The sequence below is a fragment of the Peromyscus maniculatus genome, chromosome 9 (assembly GCF_049852395.1).
Source record: "Peromyscus maniculatus bairdii isolate BWxNUB_F1_BW_parent chromosome 9, HU_Pman_BW_mat_3.1, whole genome shotgun sequence".
Lineage (NCBI taxonomy): Eukaryota > Metazoa > Chordata > Mammalia > Rodentia > Cricetidae > Peromyscus > Peromyscus maniculatus.
In genome coordinates, this window is record NC_134860.1 from 30,771,762 (window position 1) to 30,793,697 (window position 21,936).

The 21,936-nt window shown below is 42.9% G+C and overlaps 2 protein-coding genes across 5 annotated transcripts in view; one reads left to right on the forward strand and one right to left on the reverse strand.

Annotated features, from left to right (window-relative positions):
* Nucleotides 1–3,794, forward strand: part of Acox2 (acyl-CoA oxidase 2) — a 30,927-nt gene extending 27,133 nt beyond the window's left edge. For both annotated transcript variants that reach the window (XM_006994742.4, XM_042284403.2), the window contains exons 14-15: nt 280–412; nt 3,481–3,794. In XM_006994742.4, coding sequence (XP_006994804.1) covers nt 280–412; nt 3,481–3,543 — 196 coding nt within the window. In that variant the 3' untranslated portion in view covers nt 3,544–3,794. The remainder of the gene's footprint in view (nt 1–279; nt 413–3,480) is intronic.
* A 1,393-nt stretch (nt 3,795–5,187) lies between these two features.
* On the reverse strand, nt 5,188–15,016 carry Kctd6 (potassium channel tetramerization domain containing 6). 3 transcript variants are annotated; one of them, XM_076544550.1, is made up of 3 exons: nt 14,837–15,016; nt 8,951–9,021; nt 5,188–6,936 (listed from the first exon to the last, which is right to left on the reverse strand). In XM_076544550.1, exons 2-3 carry the CDS (start codon nt 8,975–8,977, stop codon nt 6,250–6,252), a joined length of 714 nt encoding a protein of 237 aa, XP_076400665.1. In that variant the 5' UTR covers nt 8,978–9,021; nt 14,837–15,016; the 3' UTR covers nt 5,188–6,249. The 3 variants fall into 3 exon arrangements, with proteins under 3 accessions (XP_076400665.1, XP_015843709.1, XP_006994805.1); XM_015988223.3 differs by lacking the exon at nt 14,837–15,016 and adding an exon at nt 13,198–13,388; XM_006994743.4 differs by lacking the exon at nt 14,837–15,016 and adding an exon at nt 13,016–13,149.
* Between the last annotated feature and the right edge of the window lie 6,920 nt (nt 15,017–21,936).

Consider the following 21,936-nt stretch of genomic DNA (forward strand, 5'->3'; position numbering starts at 1 on the left):
TCCAAAGGACACAGATTCAATTCCCAGCACCCACATGGCAGCTCACAGTTGTCTTTGACTCCTGTTCCAGAGGATTCAGGACCCTCACACAGACATACATGGGAGCAAAATACCAATGTACATAAAATACAAATAAAGTTAAAAAAAAAAAAGAAGTTTAAAAAAAATTAAAACCCAAATAATAAAGATGAATTATTCAAACAGCAGATAATGATGCAACTTCTAATATTTCCTGTGGATCAATAAGGTGAAATGCTCACAATTTGTCTCCTCTCTCAGGAAAGATGCGATCTTGTTAACTGATGCTTTTGACTTCACGGATCATTGTTTAAATTCTGCACTCGGCTGTTATGATGGACATGTCTACGAACGTCTATTTGAGTGGGCTCAGAAGTCACCAGGCAATACTCAGGTAGTTGAGTGAAAACCATTATAAATTATGTAAAACAGCAGAGAACAAGCAGTAAATACATCTCCATGTTTCCCATTTTAATCAATTCCGCTTAGGTTGAAAATCACTTAACACAGAGCATCTGTTTAAAATACTTTTAGGGAGTACATAAAAGAAACCAGGGGTGCGACTTGGCAGGAACTGAAATCAGCAAAATGCACAGTTCAGAATGTGCAAAGGGCATTAAGAGAAAGGCTCATTTCTAAATCATGGCTTGACATACCCAAAGGCACACACATAGAGCAGCAAGCTGGCTTTTACATTAACAGAACTAAGATAAATCATATCAGTGGTAAACCATTTTATTTTCAGCCTTTTAGCTCCATTTTATGTAAATAAAAGTGGATCAGAGGTAACAGGAAATTTGAGGTACTGCCATATGTGGGCAGGAAAAGTACATACATTATGAGGGGGATGGGGATAAGACTGTTCTGGATGGAATACGAGAATTCCAGTTATCCCAGCCTCACTGGACAAAGTTAAGAACATCAACCAGTAGTACTGTACTTCGAATTTAGGGAGCCCATCCTGAAGAGCAGATTTGACACAGATGATCCCAACAAGGGACCTATCTATCTATAGGCACACACAGTGTTGGGTATATTCGATTTTAAAAACAAATGTCTTTCAGATGGAAAAACTTTCTATTTAGTCCAGCTTCAGAAGGTGTCTTAAGAAAGAGGTGACCAACACTCGCACTTAGCCAGACTTGCTCTTGACAGTCCGTATTCTGTCATACGTCAGAGCTTAGCTTAACATTGTCACCTAAAGTTATAACCTCAGAACGGCTGCCAGACAGGCCAGTCCATTTCAGTCAAGTGCCATCCACAAGATAACATTGTTTTAGCTCAAGGAAATATAAACAATTTACCTACACATTCACTGCTCCTATAGTTAGCCTACTTCTAGCACATTACTTTTCTAATGATTATTCCTCTGTCCTTGCTAATGTTTAAATCCTGGCATAAAAGCAAAGCAATCCTTCCCAATCCAGCCTGCTTCCCATGGTCTCAAGAGAGAATTATGTCCTTTGGTATTCCATAGAACCATCATGCCTCTCCCTGTTCACCTGTCAGAATGCTGAGACACATAGCTCAGACCTGTTTTATTAACAACCCAGGCAACATTCCACTCCCCTAGATTCCTCATGGTCACCAAAGACTGTAGTAGACCATCTTGTTTTTGTTCGTTCTTAAACACTTTAATCTGGAAACCATAGCAGGTTTGTAGATATGACTGACCCATCGTACTGATTCTGTAAAATGCTGACATACTTCATCCTGTTCTTTAGTCTCTACTTCCTTCTATTTGAACAAGGATGACCTACATGATACAAGAGCAGCCAGTGCATCCAGACACCACAAATACTCATAGCCAGCCTTATGTTACCTTGTTAAGTGACAGGTGCAGCAGTGTGGCTCTTTCATGAATGGCAGTTTAGAAATGTGAGGTTACAGATGACTTTGACTCCCACTTGGTCAAAATGATACTTGGTTGACTGCTAATACATAGCCACATGATTATACTTTCAGATCCTTTGAAAAGCACCAACATTTTTAAAGCCTATTTTTTGATCTGCCATAGTCTGAAGTGCAGCAGACATTTTAATAGAAAAAGGCACATTACAGGTAAAACAGCAGGCTATGTTGTACCCTGTGGACACAAAAGTACAAGTAAGAATATTTCTCACTGGTGATCTTATGCTGGAAGTAAAGCGCTATGTGCTAGGCTGTATGTCTTAGTGCCACAGGAGCCTCTCCTGTCTGGAGCAGGCTATGCTGAGCTTTCTCCCTAAACAGGATGACATGTGCTTTTGGCTTTGACTGATCTAGAAAACTGCCACAGAAGATTCTCCCTCTTCACATGAAATCATGTCCAAGTGATTCCCTAAGGAAGCAAGAAGGAATCATCGGGGGTCAAACCAAGAAACCCCTTTTTTTAGTGTTTAAGGGTCTTGTGTAGCCTAGGCTGGCCTTGAACTCCTAACTCCCAAATGCCAGGATTACATGTGTACATCATCACACCCCAGCAAGAATCCTAATCTCTCAGTAACTATATTGTAAAAACATGCCCAAGGAATATTGAGAAGTGTTAAACATTCTGATTCATTCCATCATTCAAAGAGTATTTATTGTGCAATAATGATGTGCTAGTATTGAAGAAATGGTGGAGAACAAAGGTGTAGACCTGTGTTAAGGACCTTAGGATTTTTGTTTTGTTTTGTTTAAGATTTATTTATTACATATACAGTGCTCTGCGTGCATGTATGCCTGTGAACCAGAAGAGAGCACCAGATCTCATTACAGATGGTAGTGAGTCACCATGTGGTTGCTGGGAATTGAACTCTAGTGCTCTTAACCTCTGAGCCATCTCTCCAGCTCCCAGGACCTTATAGTTTTACTGTAAAAGAAAAGGAAATAAACAAGAAAATAGTATGGAAGACTGAAGTTTAGCTATGAAGAAAAGAACTCAGATGCTGCAGTAGAGGATGATGGGAAAGCCTATTCACACACAGAATATCACCTACCTGATTCTTTCTGGTTGCCTGCTTTGTGGTTCATGTTCAGTTTCAAAGAGCCTCAAATACTGAAGGCTTTTATTTGTATTAAATTCCAAAAACAAAGAAAAAGCTGTAGGTTTTTCTTATAATTAGCCACCTGCATGCAGTTTAAAATCTGAGAAAGGAGGCTTTTTGGAAAAGTGTTTACCATATGTTCACACAATGTGAATTTTAAAAATAATATGAAAAATTAAGAATCTTGGATAATTGCCAGGTGGTGGTGGCACACACCTGTAATCCCAGCACTTGGAAGGCATGGAGGTGGATCTCTGTAAGTTCGAGGCCATCTTGGTGTACAAAGTGAGTTCCAGGATAGTCAAAGCTGTTACACAGAGAAACTCTGTCTCGAAAAACAAAACAAAAAAGAATCTTAGGTAATATTACTCTTTTAACATGAAGTACTTAATTTGAAAGTGAAGTTATTAATTCTAGAAGTGTTCTTCTAATAATGTGATTCCTGTAAACACAGGAGAACCCTGCCTATGAGAAATATATCCGACCGCTGCTACAAAGCTGGAGACCCAAGCTATGAAAAGCCAACAGTACTCAGGATCAAGAAGCACTATGGTGGTTCTACGCATACATGTAAAGATTGAAAGTGAAAGCGAAGGCAGAGTGGCTAGCTCCTCAACTCTTAGTGAGCTGGTACGTGAATGAATGTTCATCACATTATTCTACTGAGTATATCTGAAATTTCCCTTTGTCTATTTGTAGTATGTATTTGGTTAAATGCTAGAATTTTCCTTTAAAAATAGCAGAAACCAATAAACTCATTAGTCACTACTTATGTTGTTTATTTATCAAGGGTATGCTGGGATCAAAAAGTCTGATGGATGTCAGCAAGCACTCTACCACTGAGCTACCCCTGTGGCCCACAACTTACCTTTAGCATTTACCCTCAGGTTTACAGGAACACATATGCAGCCTTTCAAAGCTACCTGGATGTGCTATAATCTAAATAAAATATAAAGGCTCAGAATGCAACATATCATTTTTTAAAATCAACTCTTCCACAGTAAAAATTATTTAAGATTTCATAAAGAGGCAGAATCATCTCAATATAATCAAATATAACCAAACTACATTTTTCATTTCATTTTCATTTTCATTTCATTCATTTTCATTTCATTTCATTTCAACTACGCAACAACTACACAACAGTTATGGCATGAAATACAGCTAAGTGATGAGCACTTACCTAACATGAACAAGACCCTGGTCAATCCTTAGGACTGAGGGAAAAAAACAAACAAAACTTAAAAATCTTGCTAGCTGCTTTTATTCATAGAAGCAATCATTTACCTGCTAATAATTAGTGAACCAGAGAAAACTTGCCAACAGCAAACTTCCCTTTTGGGAGAATGGGGACAAGGAAGAGAACTCAGTAATTTTTCTTTTTCCCAAACTTGAAACTAGTATTACTCCTACTTCCACAACTTTAAACATATATATGCATATATATATGCATATATATATATATATATATATATATATATATATATAGTGTGTGTGTGTGTGTGTAAGCCAGTGGTGCCAGATCTGCCTAGAGCTAGGGTTACAGGCAGTTGTGAGCCACTGATGTGGGTGCTGGGCAACAAATTCCAGTCCTATGCAAGAGCAGCAAGTGCTCTAACCCAGAGCCTTCCACAATAGTTCTGAAACCAAATCAATTCTTCATATTGACTTCAGCTAGCTCCATGGCACATGACCAATTTGGATCTTTACTTAGGAAACCATACATCAATTTACAATAGGAGCAAATGTTCCAAACAGTAACAACTTCTCTCCAGTTCATCAATATACTGAAACTATAGCAACCGGTCAATAACAATGAAGTATCCTAGTTTGAAGATGAGGTAATCATGGGTTTCTTGTATGTGTGCGGGAGAAGAGGTGGTAGTTTGGCAATCTTAAATTTTCAGAGACACGTAAGTAAATATTTTCATCTTCCTTTCAAAGGGAGAATCTTAGAATAGTCTCAGAGAAGAGGAAAAGTGTCTTGTCTGCCCTAGGGCCAAAACACAGAAGTCCACAATTCCCTTAAAACAGGGAAGTTGTTATGTGATGTTCACAAACTAGAAAGTCTCACCATAATTAACACACTCCTTCCAATGAGTAACAGAATCACATCAACTCGACCATGAAATAAGCAAATGTACATACATTTTCCCAAGTGTTTCCAATCCTTCACTGCAATTTATTTCTTCTCAGAGTTGAACTTAAGCTTGATAAAAACATACATTTGCAGCTACCACAATACATGAGAATAGAATCGCTGGAGTCATTTTGTCCCCATGTGCAGCACAGGCTGGAGTGAGTCATATTCATAGCTGTGGCAGCTAAAACCCTGTAATAGTCACTGTAAATCTGATCTGAAAAGACAAAACTGTTTATCTCTGGTAACACAGCTGGCTTTATGAACTCAAATCTAAGGTTCTACTGAGTCCTGTCAACTCTATTACAAATGTTCTATAAGCAGTTTAATTGAGACATAAACAATGCATACTTTTGACAAAGAATATGATTTTCCCCTTACATAGCAATAAATACAACCCTTAATGTTCATACTCCATTTTTTATTAGATTTCTCTTTCCTGGTAGACAGTACACTTGGGAATGAAACTGTACCAGGCATAAGGTTTCTACCACAGGGACATTCTGTATTGAGAATCCAATATAAATATTTCTAGTCAGACATTTCAATGGCTACAGATATTTGGTTGCTTGATTTATATGCATAGAAAGAAACAGTTGTCAAACTGTAGGAAGCGGTCCTTAACAAGTACCAGCAGATGACTGGCCAGGTTTCCTTTAATATACTGCTGCCTACTGGTCTGGAAATGAGGTCACCCTACATGATATTCTGATTTTTCTCAAAGACATCATGAATACTCTGCTTAATCTTTCATTACTGTATTTTTAGCCTTCCAGTTGAGTTAGGGACCACATTATCAGAAATCATTTTAGCACTGTTAAGGGTAGATTATATATCATAATGATTTTCAGATCTCTTTAAAAAAAAAAAGGTGTCTGGAGACTCTGAACAGGCACATGCATACTTGGGAACAAAACAGGGAGAAGACTGCTCACACATGGAACTTCTTTCTGGTCCTCAATGCCTTCAAATAAATACAAATATTAAAAAGGGGGGGTACACTATGATTTAAAAAACAGTAACAGTCTCTTCCATGTCCCAAGAAAACATGAGCTTACAGGAAGTTCTCCTGAGGGTTAGTGATCAGTCATCTGTCTTCCGGGCCAGTCTACAGAAAGTCCAGTTGTGCTCTACTGTGTTCTCATTGGCCCGCTCGCTCATGTGATGCACCCGAGTATTTCGGATAGTGAAACCTTGCTTTGTAATGTATTCCATCAGGTGGACCCGGAGAGAGACTTCCTGGTGATAATCGCATGGTCCAAAGGTGAAGGAAACCTGGCAGTCTCTCGTGTCCATCATGTGCTTATTCCACTTGGTGAAATAATTTGAGATGCCTTCTAGTAAGGAATGGACCTTGGTGGTGATGGTTAATTGAGTTATGATGACAGCCACTGGATTGGAATATTTAGAAAGCTTCCGAGTACTAGACAGCTCTACAACTTCTTCAAAAGTATCCATAGGATACAATGGCTTAGGGTCATTGAGACACTGAATTAAGGGTTCAATCTGGTAAAAATCAGCTTCTTTCCGAAGCAGATCAAATTCCTTAAAATCCAAGGGGAGGGTCAATTCTGAAGTTCGTAAGAAGTTGAGGACATAACGGAAAAGAGGTCCATCTCGATCAATGAAGTAATTGCCTTGAGGGTCTCGGGCTGTGGGGAAGTCCCCCCCAAACATAGCTCCAAGCATGGAATCTGGGTAACGTGTCAATGTGGTAAGGGACGTTGTGTACAAGTGTCCACCTACATTCAACGTGACTGGGTCAGTCATCTGAAATTAAAAAAAACAATCAGTCACTTGAAACCTTAAAATCTTAACTTCAACAAATTAAGAAAATAAACACCAATAAGCAAGCATAAGATCCCTTCATGCCTGTTGGGGATTTAGCTCAGTGGTAGAACACTTGCCTAGCAAGCGCAAGGCCCTGGGTTTGCTCCTCAGCTCCAAAAAAAAAACCAAAACAGATCCCTTCAAGCTATAATATATCTGGCAGTTATAGGGTGTAAAATGGCTTTACTTTCAATAATAAAACTCACCCAGGAGAAGGGCTTCAACATTTGCTCTCAAATCACATAAATCCAATCTTTTAAAAGTTACTCTACTTCTGCCAGGTGTGACCTTTAGTATCATACAGTCAAGTCCAGACTCTGTAGAGGTTTTGGGTTAGATCTGCCTGCCTCTACCTCCCTAGTGGGATTAAAGATATGTGCCACCACATTTGACATGACCTTAAGATTTTTTAAAAATTTAACAGAAGCTAGAATAAAAATAATCTGATAATGTAGCAACAATTAACTCTGGGACTTCTTTGGGTTTTTCTCCTCAAAGGAGACATGTATTTTTTTTTTTTTTATACAAAGTTTCACATAACTTAGGCTGGCCTCATATTCACTGTGTAGCTAAGGGTGGTCTAGAATTTCTGGTCCTCCTACCTCTGCCTCAATCCTAAGATCACAGGTGTGCACCATCACACCCAGCTACAAAATCGGTGTATGTATTTATTTATGTATTTATTTTATGTGTGTGAGTGTTGGCCTGCATGTGTGTATGTGCACCTCATGCAGGCCAAAGGTATGGACGGGTCTAGGAAATGGAGTAACAGGTGGCTGTGAGCCACAGGCTAGATGCTGGGAATCAAACCCAGGTCCTCTGCAAGAGTATAAGTGCTCTCAACTGCTGAGCCATCTCTCCAATGCCAAAATGTATCTTAAAGACAAAACTTTGTTTAGAATTAATCTTGGTAATTTTCTTCATGGAAGCAACAATTTCTTTTTCTTTTCTGGTTTTTGTTTTTGTTGTTGTTGAGATAGCATCTTACTGTGAAGATAAAGCAGGCCCAAACCTCACAAACCTCCTGCTTTTACCTCCCAGGTGCTGATATTACAGGCCTGAGCCATCATGCCCAGGAAATAAGTTCCCAAAACTAAATTAAAATATATAAGGTTTGGTGGATACAATCTAACCTATGTCTACCCCTAAGCTACCATATACCCAAGGGCTGGTAGCAGCTTCAAAATGTCATAATCTGATTGTGTATTCACTTTTATAACATTAATGCTGCAATCTGACCTTTAATTCTAAGAAGGAAGCTTCTCAAAATAACACACCTCCAGCTTTAGAAATCCTATTTAAGAAAAAAAAAAATCAAACACGGTCTTCAGGTTCTAAGAAAGTGAAGCATTTCTTACCAGATGAAGAAGGAAATAGGGAGACATAGACACATGTGAAAACTGCATGTGAGAAGAAACTCCTTCTACCTATTAATCCCTTTACTACATGCAACAAAGAATTCTTCATTCCATTCTCCCCAGTCCTTTGGACATTCCAGTCTATGAACAGAGAATTTAAAAAGTAATATACACCAAAGACCAAAGCATCACGGTCTACCTGACATTAGTGATTATAAATAGTTACTAGGGGGTAGAGAGATGCCAGGAGTTAAAAGCAATGTAACTCAGTGGACCTAAGTTCCATTTCCAGTACCCATGTCTAGGTGGCCCATAGCAGCTCCAAGAATCATACGCCCTCTTCTGGCCTCCAAGAACACTGCTTCACCACACATAATTAAAATAAAATAAAATTTTAAGCTATTTGGAGAATATGCATTGAGTCTTTCACTAAAACATCAAACCAAATAAAAAGGCTCACCCCAAATACATCTAGACAAATTAGATGGAGCTGCACAAATTCATAGTTTTCATCCATGTAAGATAAGCCTATGAATGTGCAACTGAGAAAGACATCAAAATCATTTGCCAGCCTTCAAAGTGCAAGAACCACTCACCATATAGCCCCAGTCTCCATTATCCATCTGCTCCAGCACTGCGTCTTCAGGAGCCCAGGAGCCAGAAGACTCTGGAAGAAGAAAAACAAACACATAACTATGACAATGGAGAACAAAGGCTATTCTGCCCAAGGTAACAGATCAAACTTTACAAAGACTAGAACCTACATCGGGCCAAAGGTGTGGGGAAGAAAGCTATGCCATGCTGTGTCCTTACCTCTGGAGCCCACTGGGCACAAAGAACTAGCCTATACTTGGAGAAAGGAAAGGATCATTCAGTCTCTCACTCTCGGCTGGCAAGATGGACCAGCAGGTAAAGCTGCTTACCTGGAAACCTGAGTTTGATCCCTGGGACCCTCATGGTGGAAAGACAAAACTGACTTCCACAAGTTGTCCTCCGACCTCCACACACACAGTCACACGCACCACATGTAATAAAAAATCTGACAAATTCTGCCACTCTTCTCTGAAGATGTAACTTTTAGATTTTCAGAGAACATTATGATTAGGTCTACAACTTTACATTGATTCAGACCTATAAGATGCTTTACATCAAAAAAGTCATTTAAGAGAAGGGACGGGGGTGGGGGTGGGGGTGGGGGGTTCTTTTGGATCAGCATGCCAGTAGTATAAACTAAGCATATCAGAAAGCATTTAAAATCATGAGTTTCAAAAGTAATGGTCACTTTCCCAGGGAAAAACACCAGAATATTATTTTCTTATAATGTAAAAAAACAAATCGGGCTTAATAATGAAGTATTTCTCTTTGTATATTCATCAAAACAGACAGAAACCAATTTAAATGCCACACTGTTAAGGCACAATTTGGTACAAAAAGAACCTTACAGACCTGGCTGAGGGTCCCTCAGCCAACGCCATCGAGAGCCAGGCTTAGGCCACTGGCAAATGCCCCTGTACTAATGATGCCGGCTTCAATCTGCTTTTATCTCCAATTCAAGGGCACGCCACAGTTCCCCATCTACTGAACTGCCTTCATCAGTTCCCTCTCACACACTCTATTCCCAAAATCAACCTGCAAAGCAAATTTCAAAACCTAGCAAAGATGCCAAGAAACATGGATTCATCAGTCCTTTCACCAGGAAAAGCACCAGCTTTGTATGAGGTCTTTGAAGATGCATTTTTCCCATTTTTAGTGGAATCTGGTCCCCATTTCCAGAACAAGAACAAGCCCTGGCTAGAGAAGATCACAAAGGCTCTTTCTCAAAAGGTCACTCAGGCATGTAGAGAACATTTGCATAGCACAGCAGGGGCTGAAATGGGAGCCTGCAGGAGCTATTCCTCCACCTTTACAATTTCTTCAAAGCAAACAAGCTAAAATGTGTACCAGAGGAGACTCAGTCAGCTGTCATTCTTTACTCTCAGCAGCTGGGTACAGACAGTCAGGCCTCCACATACTTTAGTGAGATGGAACAAACATAAGACCAGAGCTATCTTACCTTTTCATTCTCTGACTTACTCCACAAACCACATCTGATGTAAATGGAAGAAATGAGCTTTACCAATTTTTTGGTTTCATTACTAATAACAACAAATCAACGATGAAGTGAGTTAAAAGGCATTTCCCCAAACTCAAAGTATTCTTTCCCCAGTGTCTCAATAATCATTCAGCCAAAATTTATTTTAGGACTACTATCACGGGGCAGGGGAGCCCATGTGAAATACAGACACACAGGAATAAGATAGTGTAACCCTGACCTCGTGGAGCTTTCGATCTATGAAGGAAGGCAACATGCAACAACTGAAGTCCACAATATAATCCTAAACTGCTCTATACTAAGAACGGACTGGTGGAGCCCTCGGGAGGAAGAGACCTAGACTCCAAGTGGGAAAACGCAGGGCTGAGAGAAGAGCTGGCCGAGTGGGACAGGTGCAGCCTGAGATGTGTTCTAGAGTCTTTCTGCTGGGGAGCACAGTCCTGTTTAGTTTTAAGATAAAGAGGGAGGAACACCTGAACAAGAACTTGTGTTTTCTGACTCCTAGTCTAGATTTTTCCAAAACGCCCCTCCTATAGTAGAAATTCAAAGAACAAAATACAAAAAAACAAGAGAGTGAAAGCAACTTTGTACTCCCTATAGTCAACTATTAACTCCATCCACCTGGCACTTTATTTACAATTTTACAAAAACTTAGGCTAACTAACTAGTTATAATGAGTCTGTACAAATTTCCACCACTAAATAAAAAATGGCAAGAACCTACTCAGTAGTGTGACTGACTGATGGCTGCTGTCCCATCTTAAGCAACAGGAAGGTTCATGAACATTCAAATGGCTCATGAGGAATGCAAGCCCAAAACCTAAGAAAATCAGCAATGTCACCGCGCTGGATTTTTTGTTGTTGTTGTTGTTTGTTTTTTTTTTTTTTGTTTTTCGAGACAGGGTTTCTCTGTGTAGCTTTGCGCCTTTCCTGGAACTTGCTTTGGAAACCAGGCTGGCCTCAAACTCACAGAGATCTGCCTGCCTCTGCCTCCCGAGTGCTGGGATTAAATAAAGGCGTGTGCCACCACCGCCCAGCAATGTCACCACTCTTATGCCAGGACTAACCTTTCATGTTTATGTCTTCACTTCTAAATCAAAACAAGATAACTTCTTGTGCAAACATTAAAACAAACAAGCAAAAAATTAGATGTTTCTGAATCTCTTCCATAGCAAAAGCCAAGGTCTGGCTACAAACATATAACGTTCCTCAAGCTTAATAATTTAGGAAAGCGGTCATGGAAATGTATGTGTTCCCTCCCTCCCTTCTTTCCTTCCTTCCTTTTTTCCTCCCTCCCTCCCTCCCTCTCTCCCTCCCTTCGTGTGTGGGGGTTGGAGGCTGAGGCACTTGGGCCTGGTTGTACCTTACTATGAAGCTAGCTCCGTGATCCAAGCTCAGGTTTCCTAAAAAGCACCTCAAGGCCTTGTATGTAAAATACATCAAAATAAAATGAGACAGTCTCTGCTAGTCATTTCCAATATAACTAAACTACCTAAAAAAATAATAATAATAAATTATTCACTAATAAACTCAAAAAGGGAAAAATGTACTCTTGATTCATTTAAAAATGATCTCTGCGCCTTGCTTGTAAACATCTGCTGCAGTGGAGCATCTCTACAAGAATCCTAGAGACAGGGAGGGGCAAGATTCTTGCTTATCCAACAGCCAGGTTCTGAGCTGATAACTATGAGGGACATCTCAGACATGGATGCAGTAACAAACAGCCGAGAAGACTTTCCAGAACAGCTTTAGTCTCTCCCACTGAACCCTTCCCAGGGTGCTAACAATTCAATTCCTTTTCATCTTCTCTCCCATCCGGCACAATCTGCAGTGGAGGACTTAATGAGAAGTTTAAATAACCACAAGCCAGGCAACAGAAGGCCATCAAATGGGCATCAAACAGGCCTGTTTTACTTGAGGGGAAGGTAAAGAAATACTTTTTAATAAAATCTGTGAGACAGTCCTCATAAAATTCCTTTAAAAGTATTTCCCTCACTAAAGATCCTGCAACCAAACAACAACTATAAAGTTCAAAGAAAGGCTTTCTGACTTTGTAAAATCAGTTCACCTGAAAATATCTGACCTTTGATACACATAAAACTCATATCCTAAAGACTAAGCTTCTAAGGTTATTGTAGCTAGTGTATAAATGAATAGCATGTGAGAAGGTAGTTAAGAAAAACAAATCCTGAAGAATCTCTAGGAGGCTGAAAGAAATTATGAACTTACTGACCTAGCAAATCTGAAGAATGCACAATTCAGTAAGCTAACTGCTTAAAACCATGTGAGAACCCCAGTGGCATCCTTCTTAGCACAGCAAAGTGGCACTAGGGGCTACGATAAATTAACACAAATATTCTAGACTTTCTTACGCTACAGACTGAGGCTCCCCAGGTCAAAAGTCCTACTCCCATGCAATAGTCTACACGCTGTAATGCTAAGGAGTAATTAACAGTAATCGCTTCCTTCCCAGGGTTTCTGAGTAGCCCTTTCAAGTGCTTTTCTACAGGGATCTCTGGACCTGGTATCCCAAAACAAGGACTCAGTAAATTCTCTCCATCTATACTTACCTTCCAAATTGCCTTTGTACTAAGTTTCTCTGTTCTTGGAAACATGGGAGTTTGAAAGTGAAATATTTTTTATAATAGTTGGTTCAATGGCATCTAAAGGAGTCATATGAGTTAACAACCACACACAGGCCAGCACAAGCTGCCAAGCACACCAGGATAATAGAATTATAAAACTAAATTACCGATAACTAAACCAGAAATGGACTTTTTTTCTCTTTCTCCCCCTCTCTCAACCATGTGGGCTAGAAAAAAGGAGATGAAGGCAGAAAGCAGAAAGTCTTACAAGAAATTATAAGTTTTCTAAAGGATCAAAACAGAAGAATACACACACTCTCCAGTTAAAGTGTTGTCAGTGTACAAAAATATAAAGCCATAAAATTCCACTTCCCCTTAGTTTCCACATAAAATGGGCAATTATGACCTTCCCAGAACTAAACACAACATAGGTAAAACTAGCTGGCAGGGCAGTGATGAGGAATGGAATTCTGAAGTCACTGTGCTGCCTCCCAGCAGAGAAGGGCTAGCTATGAGTAAATGAGAACCTGAATAAATCGCTCTTTACTCTTGGAAGCACAAACAAAATTTGAGTATCGAAGTCAGGCACAGTGGCAAACACGGAGTTCAGTCTGTGCTCCCAATTGCCCAGGCCCTCCTTCCCCAGGAGTTCCCGCAACGGCTGCCTGCGATAGGAAGAACTAGGTAAAGGATATCCCAGCGCTCACAGACACATGAGCTCGCAGAACTTCTAGAAAGCATGACTCAGGGCTGTCTCCAAGATAAAGCAGAACACAATTATATGTGGTCCATTTAAAATAGACCCCAGCTATTAAAATTCAAGATACACCAAACGATTCATAGGAATGATTATAAGACTGCTTTATATGATACTGTTTCCGCTAAAATGTGCTTGACGAAAATTCGAGCCACAAACCTTACTGATGGCATCCTCTATGGCTATCTTTCTTTCTAAGGCATTACAGAAAAACGAAGAATCCGTTCAGGCACCTCGTTCTCAAGGGCGATTCTCCTACCCCACCTACCTGCCCGCCTGGACCTTTGCTCTTTTGAAAACACTTCTCGGTTTCAGGCCTGTGCTACCCCAGCATTATTAACCTACTAGATTATTTGCAACAGAGAAAAAGAAGAGCCTGCCAAGGGTGATACGTTGGAGACAGATGCTTGGGATATCCCAAACATTCTTAGCCAAACCAGATCACCCCGGGTCTATTTGTCACCCAAACCCCTTGCATCACCAAATACTACAACTGGGTTTATCAACTTGCTGTGTGAACTGGTGTACTGAACAGAAACATGACAACTTCAGCAGAATAGCCAAACAGGATCTCAGTCACGCTTCGTTTCTCCGTCCCACCCCCAGACACAGCCTCCTCTGCCATCGCCCAGCAGGTGCTGCAGGGGCTCCCCACGACCTCGCCATGGTTCACCTCTGACACCCAGCACTGAAACACCGTGACATTCCAAAATCCCAGCAGAAAGCTGCAATCTGTGCAGAAAACCCCAAAGGCGGGGCTTTAAACTAGGGCAGTGCCGACTAATAAGCGCCACTCCCAAAAACAATCCTTTCCCCGCAGAACCCGCGGGGCCGGGCCGGGCCGCACTCCGCGGTCGCCCGCAAGCCAAGCCCGGCCGGCCACGCGCACCGAGCCCCGAACCCGAGAGGGAGCCCGGAGCCCGCGGCGGCCGCGCGTCCCCGGAGTCCCCCGCCCAGGCCCCGCCGCGGGCTCGCGCCGCCCCCGCCGTTCTCCTCAGCCCGACTTCCCGCAGCCCCGGCCCCACAGGCCCGGCTCCCGCCCCACTCACTGCGCGAGCGCAACGGCGACCCGGCCGGGAGACGCCGGCAGCCCGAGAGCGCGAGCGCGGGGACGAGCGAGCCTGCGCCCGGCGGCGGTGGCAGCGGCGGCGGCGGCAGGGACGACTGAGCCGGCGCCCGGAGTTGCGGCTCCAGCTGCCCGGCGCGGGCGGCGCCTTCTCAGCAGAGTCGCGGCGCCGAGAGCGCGGACGCCCCCTGTCGGCGGCGCGGGGCGGAGGCCGGGGAGCCGGGCGGCCGCGGGCGCTCTGGGCGCTGCGGGGTCGGCGTGGTCAGGCCCGCTCTGCAGCAGTCCCGAAGCCCCGCCTCTGGGCCGCCCCTGGCCCCGCCCCGCCCAGGACTCCCTCGAGGAGCCCCGCCCAGACCCCGCCCCTAACTCCGCCCCTGCACTCCGGCTGTAGTCCTCCCTGCCGCCGGAGTCTCTTCCGCGCGTGCCACGGCTATCGTCTGTTTTTGCAGCCTTTTCTCCTCAGCTGTTTTCACTAAGTTGATAAACCTCATCGTATGCTGGGCTTGGAGAGTACACTCAGACCGAGGAGAATCCCGAGACTCAAGAAAGCAGCCAGTAGACAGAATAAAACAAGTTCGAATCCTGTTGGGAGGGGCCTGACTAGAAGGATGCCTCGGAGAATTAGGGAAGAGGGACTCCTGCTTTCCGATGTGAGGCTCTGTCTATATGGCCAGAGCCCCCACTTTGTACATTAATGGCTGTGAGGGACCTCCTATCCGGCCTTTGGGGAAGCAAAGAACAGCCGGTTAGAAGGGCAGAGCTAACATCATCCTGTACAAAGCCTCTGAGGAGCTTGGCCTGGATGGGGCTGGCAAGGATTCTGTCCCCACTTCAGGAGGGAGGCCAAGGCAATAGGGACTTGATGTATAGACGAGTTCCAAAAGCCATTCACTTCTGGCTAGTTGGGTCGTGATCCACTTCTACAAGGATGAAAAACCACTGGCCTTAGAAACTCACGTGGGCCAGGCATGGTAAAGGTGGTGCATCCCTTTAATCCCAGCACTGAGGCAAGCAGGTAGGTCTCTTGTGAGCTCTGGGTTAGCCTGGTTTACATAGAAAGCTCCAGGCCAGCCAGGCTACATAATGAGACTTTGTCTCAAAAGAACAAAACAGAAACTCACCTGGTTTACACATCTGCATGTTTCTGAGGTAATTCTGGAATCTAGTTTTTATGGATATGATCATGAGGGTCATATCTAATTTTCTCCAAAAATCAAATTGATAGGTTAAATAAGTAACATGGACTGCAACATAATGGAGGGCTACACTGACATGTTCACTAAGTGAGAATACAAACTAAGTAAGTTTACTGGGAAATGCTTCTACAAGTCACTATACAAAATAATGCATGCAGTATTCTAACATTGATTTTTATTTTTTATTTGTTTGTTTGGGGGAGGGTATTTTGTTTTGTTTGGATTTGGGTTTGCTTTTTTCAAGACAAGGTTTCTCTGTAGCCCTGGCTGTCCTAAAACTCACTCTGTAATGACTGGCTTCCAACTCAGATCAGCCAGCCTCTGCCTCCAGGGTACTAGGATTAAAGGCCTGTACCACCACTGCCCAGCTAATGTTAATTTTTAAATGAATATACATAGACAAAATTTTGAACGATAAACCATTGAACATAGTGTTCCAAAGTAATAGGCTACAAATATCAGTGATTAGTGACTTATTCTTTTTTTTAAGATTTTCTCAAAAATTTTGTGTGCATGGGTGATTTGTTTGCCGCAGAAGCTTTGCACAGGGTGATGTTAGCTCTGCCTTTCTAACTAGCTGTTCTTTGCTTGCCAAAAAGCCAGAGAGGTGGTCCCTCACAGTTGTTAATTTACAGAACTGCCTGTAAAAGCAGGGGCTCTGACCATAGACAGATCTTTCATGTAGGGGTGCTACCTGTGTGCAGTGCCCATGAAGGACAGAAGAGGGAGTTGCATCCCCTGGAACTGGCCTTATAGATGGTGCTTAGCTACCATGTGGGTGCTGGGAATAGAACCCTGAGCCTCTGGAAGAGCAGCCAGTGCTCTTAACTGTTGATCCATCTCCCCAGCCCCTACCTGATACTTCTTAACGTTCTTCTGAATTTTATTCATTTTCTAGAATATGTGGATATTGTATTTACAGTCAGAAAAAATACAATAAGTATGTATGCTTGTCTTTGTGGTACTAAGGATTGAACCCAGGACCAAACAAACTAAATGTACCCTCTACTGCTAAACTACACCACTGATCCACAATGTACTCAGAGAGAGAGAAAAAAAGGAAAGAAAGAAAAGAAAAAAGAGAAAGAAAATACAGAAATCACTCATGAGATCTCTAGGATTGCTGTCACTACAATTGCTTCTGATTTACTGGCATCCCTGGAAGATTCACCTCCTCTATTTCTCCAAATAAAGACCTTTTGTTTGTTTGTTTTTCAAGACAGGGTTTCTCTGTGTAACCCTGGCTGTCCTGGAACTCACTCTGTAGACCAGGCTTGGCCTCAAACTCACAGAGTCTGCCTGCCTCTGCCTCCTGAGTGCTGAGATCAAAGGTGTGCGCCATCAGCGCTGCTGGCTTTTTTTTTTTTTTTAAAGACATGGTTGGTTGGGCAGTGGTAGCACGTGCATTTAATCCCAGTACTCAGGAGGCAGAGGCAGAGAGGTATCTGTGAGTTCGAGGCCAGCCAGGTCTATAAATCGAGTTCCAAGACAGTCAGGGCTGTTAGAAAGAGAAATGCTGTCTTGAAAAGGAGGAGGAGGAGGAGGAGGAGGAGGAGGAGGAGGAGGAGGAGGAGGAGGAGGAGGCAGCAGGGTTATCAAGTAGACCAGGCTGGCTTCAAACTCACAGAGATCTTCCTACCAAAGTGCTGAGATTAGAGGCATGTGCCACCACACCCAGTTAAGTCTGATAATTCTTGTCTTAAAGGTTATATAGATATTATAAATTGCATTTTCAAATTTATGACTTATTAAAGTGACTTTGACTTTTTGTATAATAACATTAAATTATATATATTATATATCCAGCAAACTTAACTCTTAGTTTTAATAAGACTTGAGGTATATTTAGATTTTCTGTATAAATAACCATCGTGTCCAAAAGTAATAGTAACTCACAGCTCCTGTCTAGTCTTGATCTAATTTTGAAGTGAGGATTTTAATTTATGGCGGAATCCTAGGATTACGGCCCCGGCTCATAGTGGGATAGCCATTCCTAGGTTTATTGATAGTTGTGTTGTTGGGGTAAATGTGTGTGGTAGGAGGCCTAAGAGATTTGTGGATCCAATAAATATCATTAGTGATACCAGTATTAATGATCATGTGTTTCCTTTTTTCTGCTGACTAAATTCGCACACATTGAGCTGAATACCACCCGTGACAATAGGCATCATTACATTGTTTTGCTTCTAACATGTCACCACTAAGTATGGTGTTGGCTATCAATTTTATCAGAGAAATCTTTGTAGAGTTAGGAAGCATCTGCTTTGCTATGAATGGGTGCTAATATAAGTTCTAGTCTTGAACTGTTGTTAAACTATTCATAGATTCTTGATGATTTATTACTTTTTTCACTATACTGCTGAATTTTCTTGGCTAGTATTTTATTAGGATATTTTGCTTCCATAATATGAAAGAGACAGGCCTACTTTTGTACATTATTTTTATATTACATTATTTTGTATATCCTTATGCAGTTTTGCTATCCAAGTAACCTGAGACTCTTAAACTAAGAAATTGTTGCACACAGCAGAGCTGCAACAGGGGTTTTCTGTAATTTAGTTCTGTAAATCATCCAGAGCTCTTGGTCAGGGATTGAGAGTGGAAAGGTTGCCCTGGTAACTATTTGACTCCAGACAACTCAGGGTTGCAAGCCTGTAGGGGAACACATGTAGGGGAACACAGCTCCTGGCTGGCAAATCCCCACCCATGCACCCACACTCCATTCCAATGATTCCTAGGACTCTTATTTTCCTGTGTAGCCTTTAGGTATCAAGGCTTCTGTGCTGAAGAGAGTCTGGATGGTCTTGTCTGCCCCAAGGCTGGGCTAGCCTGGAAGAGGCCGTTACTATGGCAGCTGCAAATGCAAAGGGAGGGAATCCAGACCAAAAGGCTGGGAGGCAAAGACAATGGAGAAAAGAGAGCCACAGCTGAAAAACCTGACCATGGAATTCAGCCTGCCATTCTGGGTTATTCTTTACCTCATTGCTGGTTGGTGGACCTCACCTCCCACTTGTCAGAGAATGTTGCATCTTCAGTGGAACTCCCAGGATCCCTCCTCTACCTGCTCTGGATTTACCTGCCTTTCACTGTTCTTTCTAACTAAGATGGCTAAGGGATTCTTTCCTGGCCAGGTGATGCCCACCTAGGTCCATCCCTGTTCTAGCTCTTTAGCCTCCCTAGAATGAGTTCTTCCACTCTGCCTCTGCCTACTCTGTCCAGATAAACAGCCACAGGACTCTACCTGATACTGACCAACAGATCTCTCTCTTGACCTAGTGACCCCTCCCTTTATTCTTTTTTGATACATCTTCCTGTTACAAATCCAGTCTCCTCATAGGGCCCACCTCCTACTTAAATTGGTCTTGCTAACACTAGTAGGACCTTCCTTGGTATTGAACAATCATGACTCAGGCCTCGGAGGTGGAGGTACCCAGTGTTCTGGGATGCCATACTCTCTGCTTTCCCCTTTTCTCTCTTCTCTCAAACTCAAAAAGACTTCTCTTGCTTTTCCCATTCTTTACACCCAAGTTTTGATGGCAACCTCCCCTCTCTATCCATCATTCTTCCCAGACTGGCTTCAGCCATTTCTATGAAGTTCATGGTTGTTTCTAAACCAAGCATTCCCAGGTCCATAACACCAGCCCAGCCTCTTCTGACCTCTAGAGTGGAAGATCTTGCATATATGACAGCCCCAACAATGTGCCAGACACTATAGGAAGTATCCCTGCAACAGTTAGTTATCTCTTGCTTGGTAACAAATCATATCAAAATATAGGAGTTTACAGCACCTAGTTATCACTCATGGTTTCATGGCCTAAGAGCTTGCAGTCCACCCTTCATCAGGGGTTACAGTCATCAGAAGACTAGAGAACTCACCCCTTCACTCATGTGACTTTTAATACAAAGCATTAGTTCTTTGCCACATGAGCTGCTCCTGACAAATGACAGCCAACATCCTCAGTGTAAGTGACCTGCTAGACAGTAGCCTTGCAGGCCAACCTCAAAAGTGATATGCCCATATTGTTTTGGTCTTACAGACCAAACCTTTTACAATAGGGGAGTTGTGAATAGCAGTAAGTAGAGGTCATTGGGGCCTACTCTGCAGGCTGCCACAACTGCTGTGAGGATTGACTGGCCTCCCCTACCTACCGTACACACGAGAAAACTACATGGGATGAGTGAGAGCATCGATGAAGCCACTGGGCTGGGTATGTAAAGGGGGGGTCGGTTACAGCTACCTCTGCTTAGCTTCACGTGGTTCTTCCTCTCTCACAGCCCACCATTTGCCAGCCCACCCCCAGCTTCATCCTTGATAACTTCAAAGCACACTCTTCCACCACCCTCCAACCTCCTCAGCCCTGGCTAAGCTCAGCAAATGGTACCACTGTCCTACCATCTGCCAAAACCAGCAGCTTTGAGTCATGCCTGCTCCTCCCTCCCCCTCACTCCCCACTGCCAGGAAGCATAGGCTTGCCAAGTCTCCCCCTAAGCACAGCCAGGATCCATCTCTCCTCCTCCCTCTTTGTATGCATCACCAATTGCACCAGGCCATGCCATCAACAGTACCATTATGGACATCTGTAGAAGCATTCACTCTGGTCTCCCTCGTTTTTCTCTGCCTCACACCTCCATCTGTCCTTCTCTCTTCAGTATGAGTCACTCAAAACTGTCTGTGTCGTCCTGCTTGCTTTATATATCCTGCAGTGTTTCCCTGGACCTAGACCCCTGGGTGTAGTCTGGTCCCACTCACTTGTCCAGCCTCCTCCCCTGATCTTCTTTCTTCTGGTTGGGCCCTTGCCTCTCTCACAGTTCTATTCTGAGACCTACTGCCCGTTTGTCCATGTCAGGAACACCATGGACAAATCTGCTATTCCCTATATCCAGAACACTGTGTCCTAGCCTTTGAATTTCCATTTCCTCCTTCCCTCTGTAGCATACTGTCACTTTCTGACCTCCCCCAAGAGTCTCAGGTCCTTCAGCTATAAGTTGCACAGGGCCTGCCTTCCCTCTCTTTGCCTCTCTGCTTTTCAGTTGGACTGTGAACTCCCTAAAGGCAAAGGCAGCGTCTGTGTGACTTAGAACAGCACCATACAAAGAGAATGAGCCACACCAGCGCCAGGTACTTCTCACATACTCAACAGCGGCGTGACAGTTTGGGGCGTTGCTCTTTTCTCCCAGGTTCCTCCCACTCCAGTGGAGTCGACAGCGTTCCTTTTATTTGAGTCCTGGGATACCTCCTCCACTGCCACTTCCAGGTCTTCGCATATGCTGTTCCTTTGTAGGCTTACCCTTCCTTTCTCTCTGTTCATTGGGGTAACTCCTATTGATTCATCAGCAATGTGGACTGCCAGATTTAGCAAATGAAGACAGGACACTTGGATCAATTTGGAGTTTAGCTTAACAACCTTTTTAATATAGGTATGCCAACCACTGTGCTAAACACATCTTATCTTCTGTCTGGCAACCACATCAGGAATCAACACCACTGATTCCCTCTTCAGGCCTCCAAACTGGCAGTTTGGCTAACATAATGGTGATAGAGGTAAAGAGGAAGAAGAAAAGATGGATCCTCTGCTCACCTTCTATCCCCACTCTAGGCTCTGAAACTAACCCCCTGCTTGCCCCTGCCAAGCACAAACCTGGTCTACAGAGGGAAAACATAAAAAGCAACAAGAAGCAAAACAAACAAAAAACAAAAAAAAAAAAACGAAGTTAAGGAGATGACAAAAGAATCCACAAATGAAATGCTGCTGGGAAGACACGAAGCAGGAAGAATGTTCTGGACAGCTGCAGTAGAGAGCTCCCCCCTTAGCTTTGCGTCTGTTTCTTAGTCCCACCACCCTCCACCTCAGAGCATCAAGGTACCTATGAAGCAGAAATGACACAA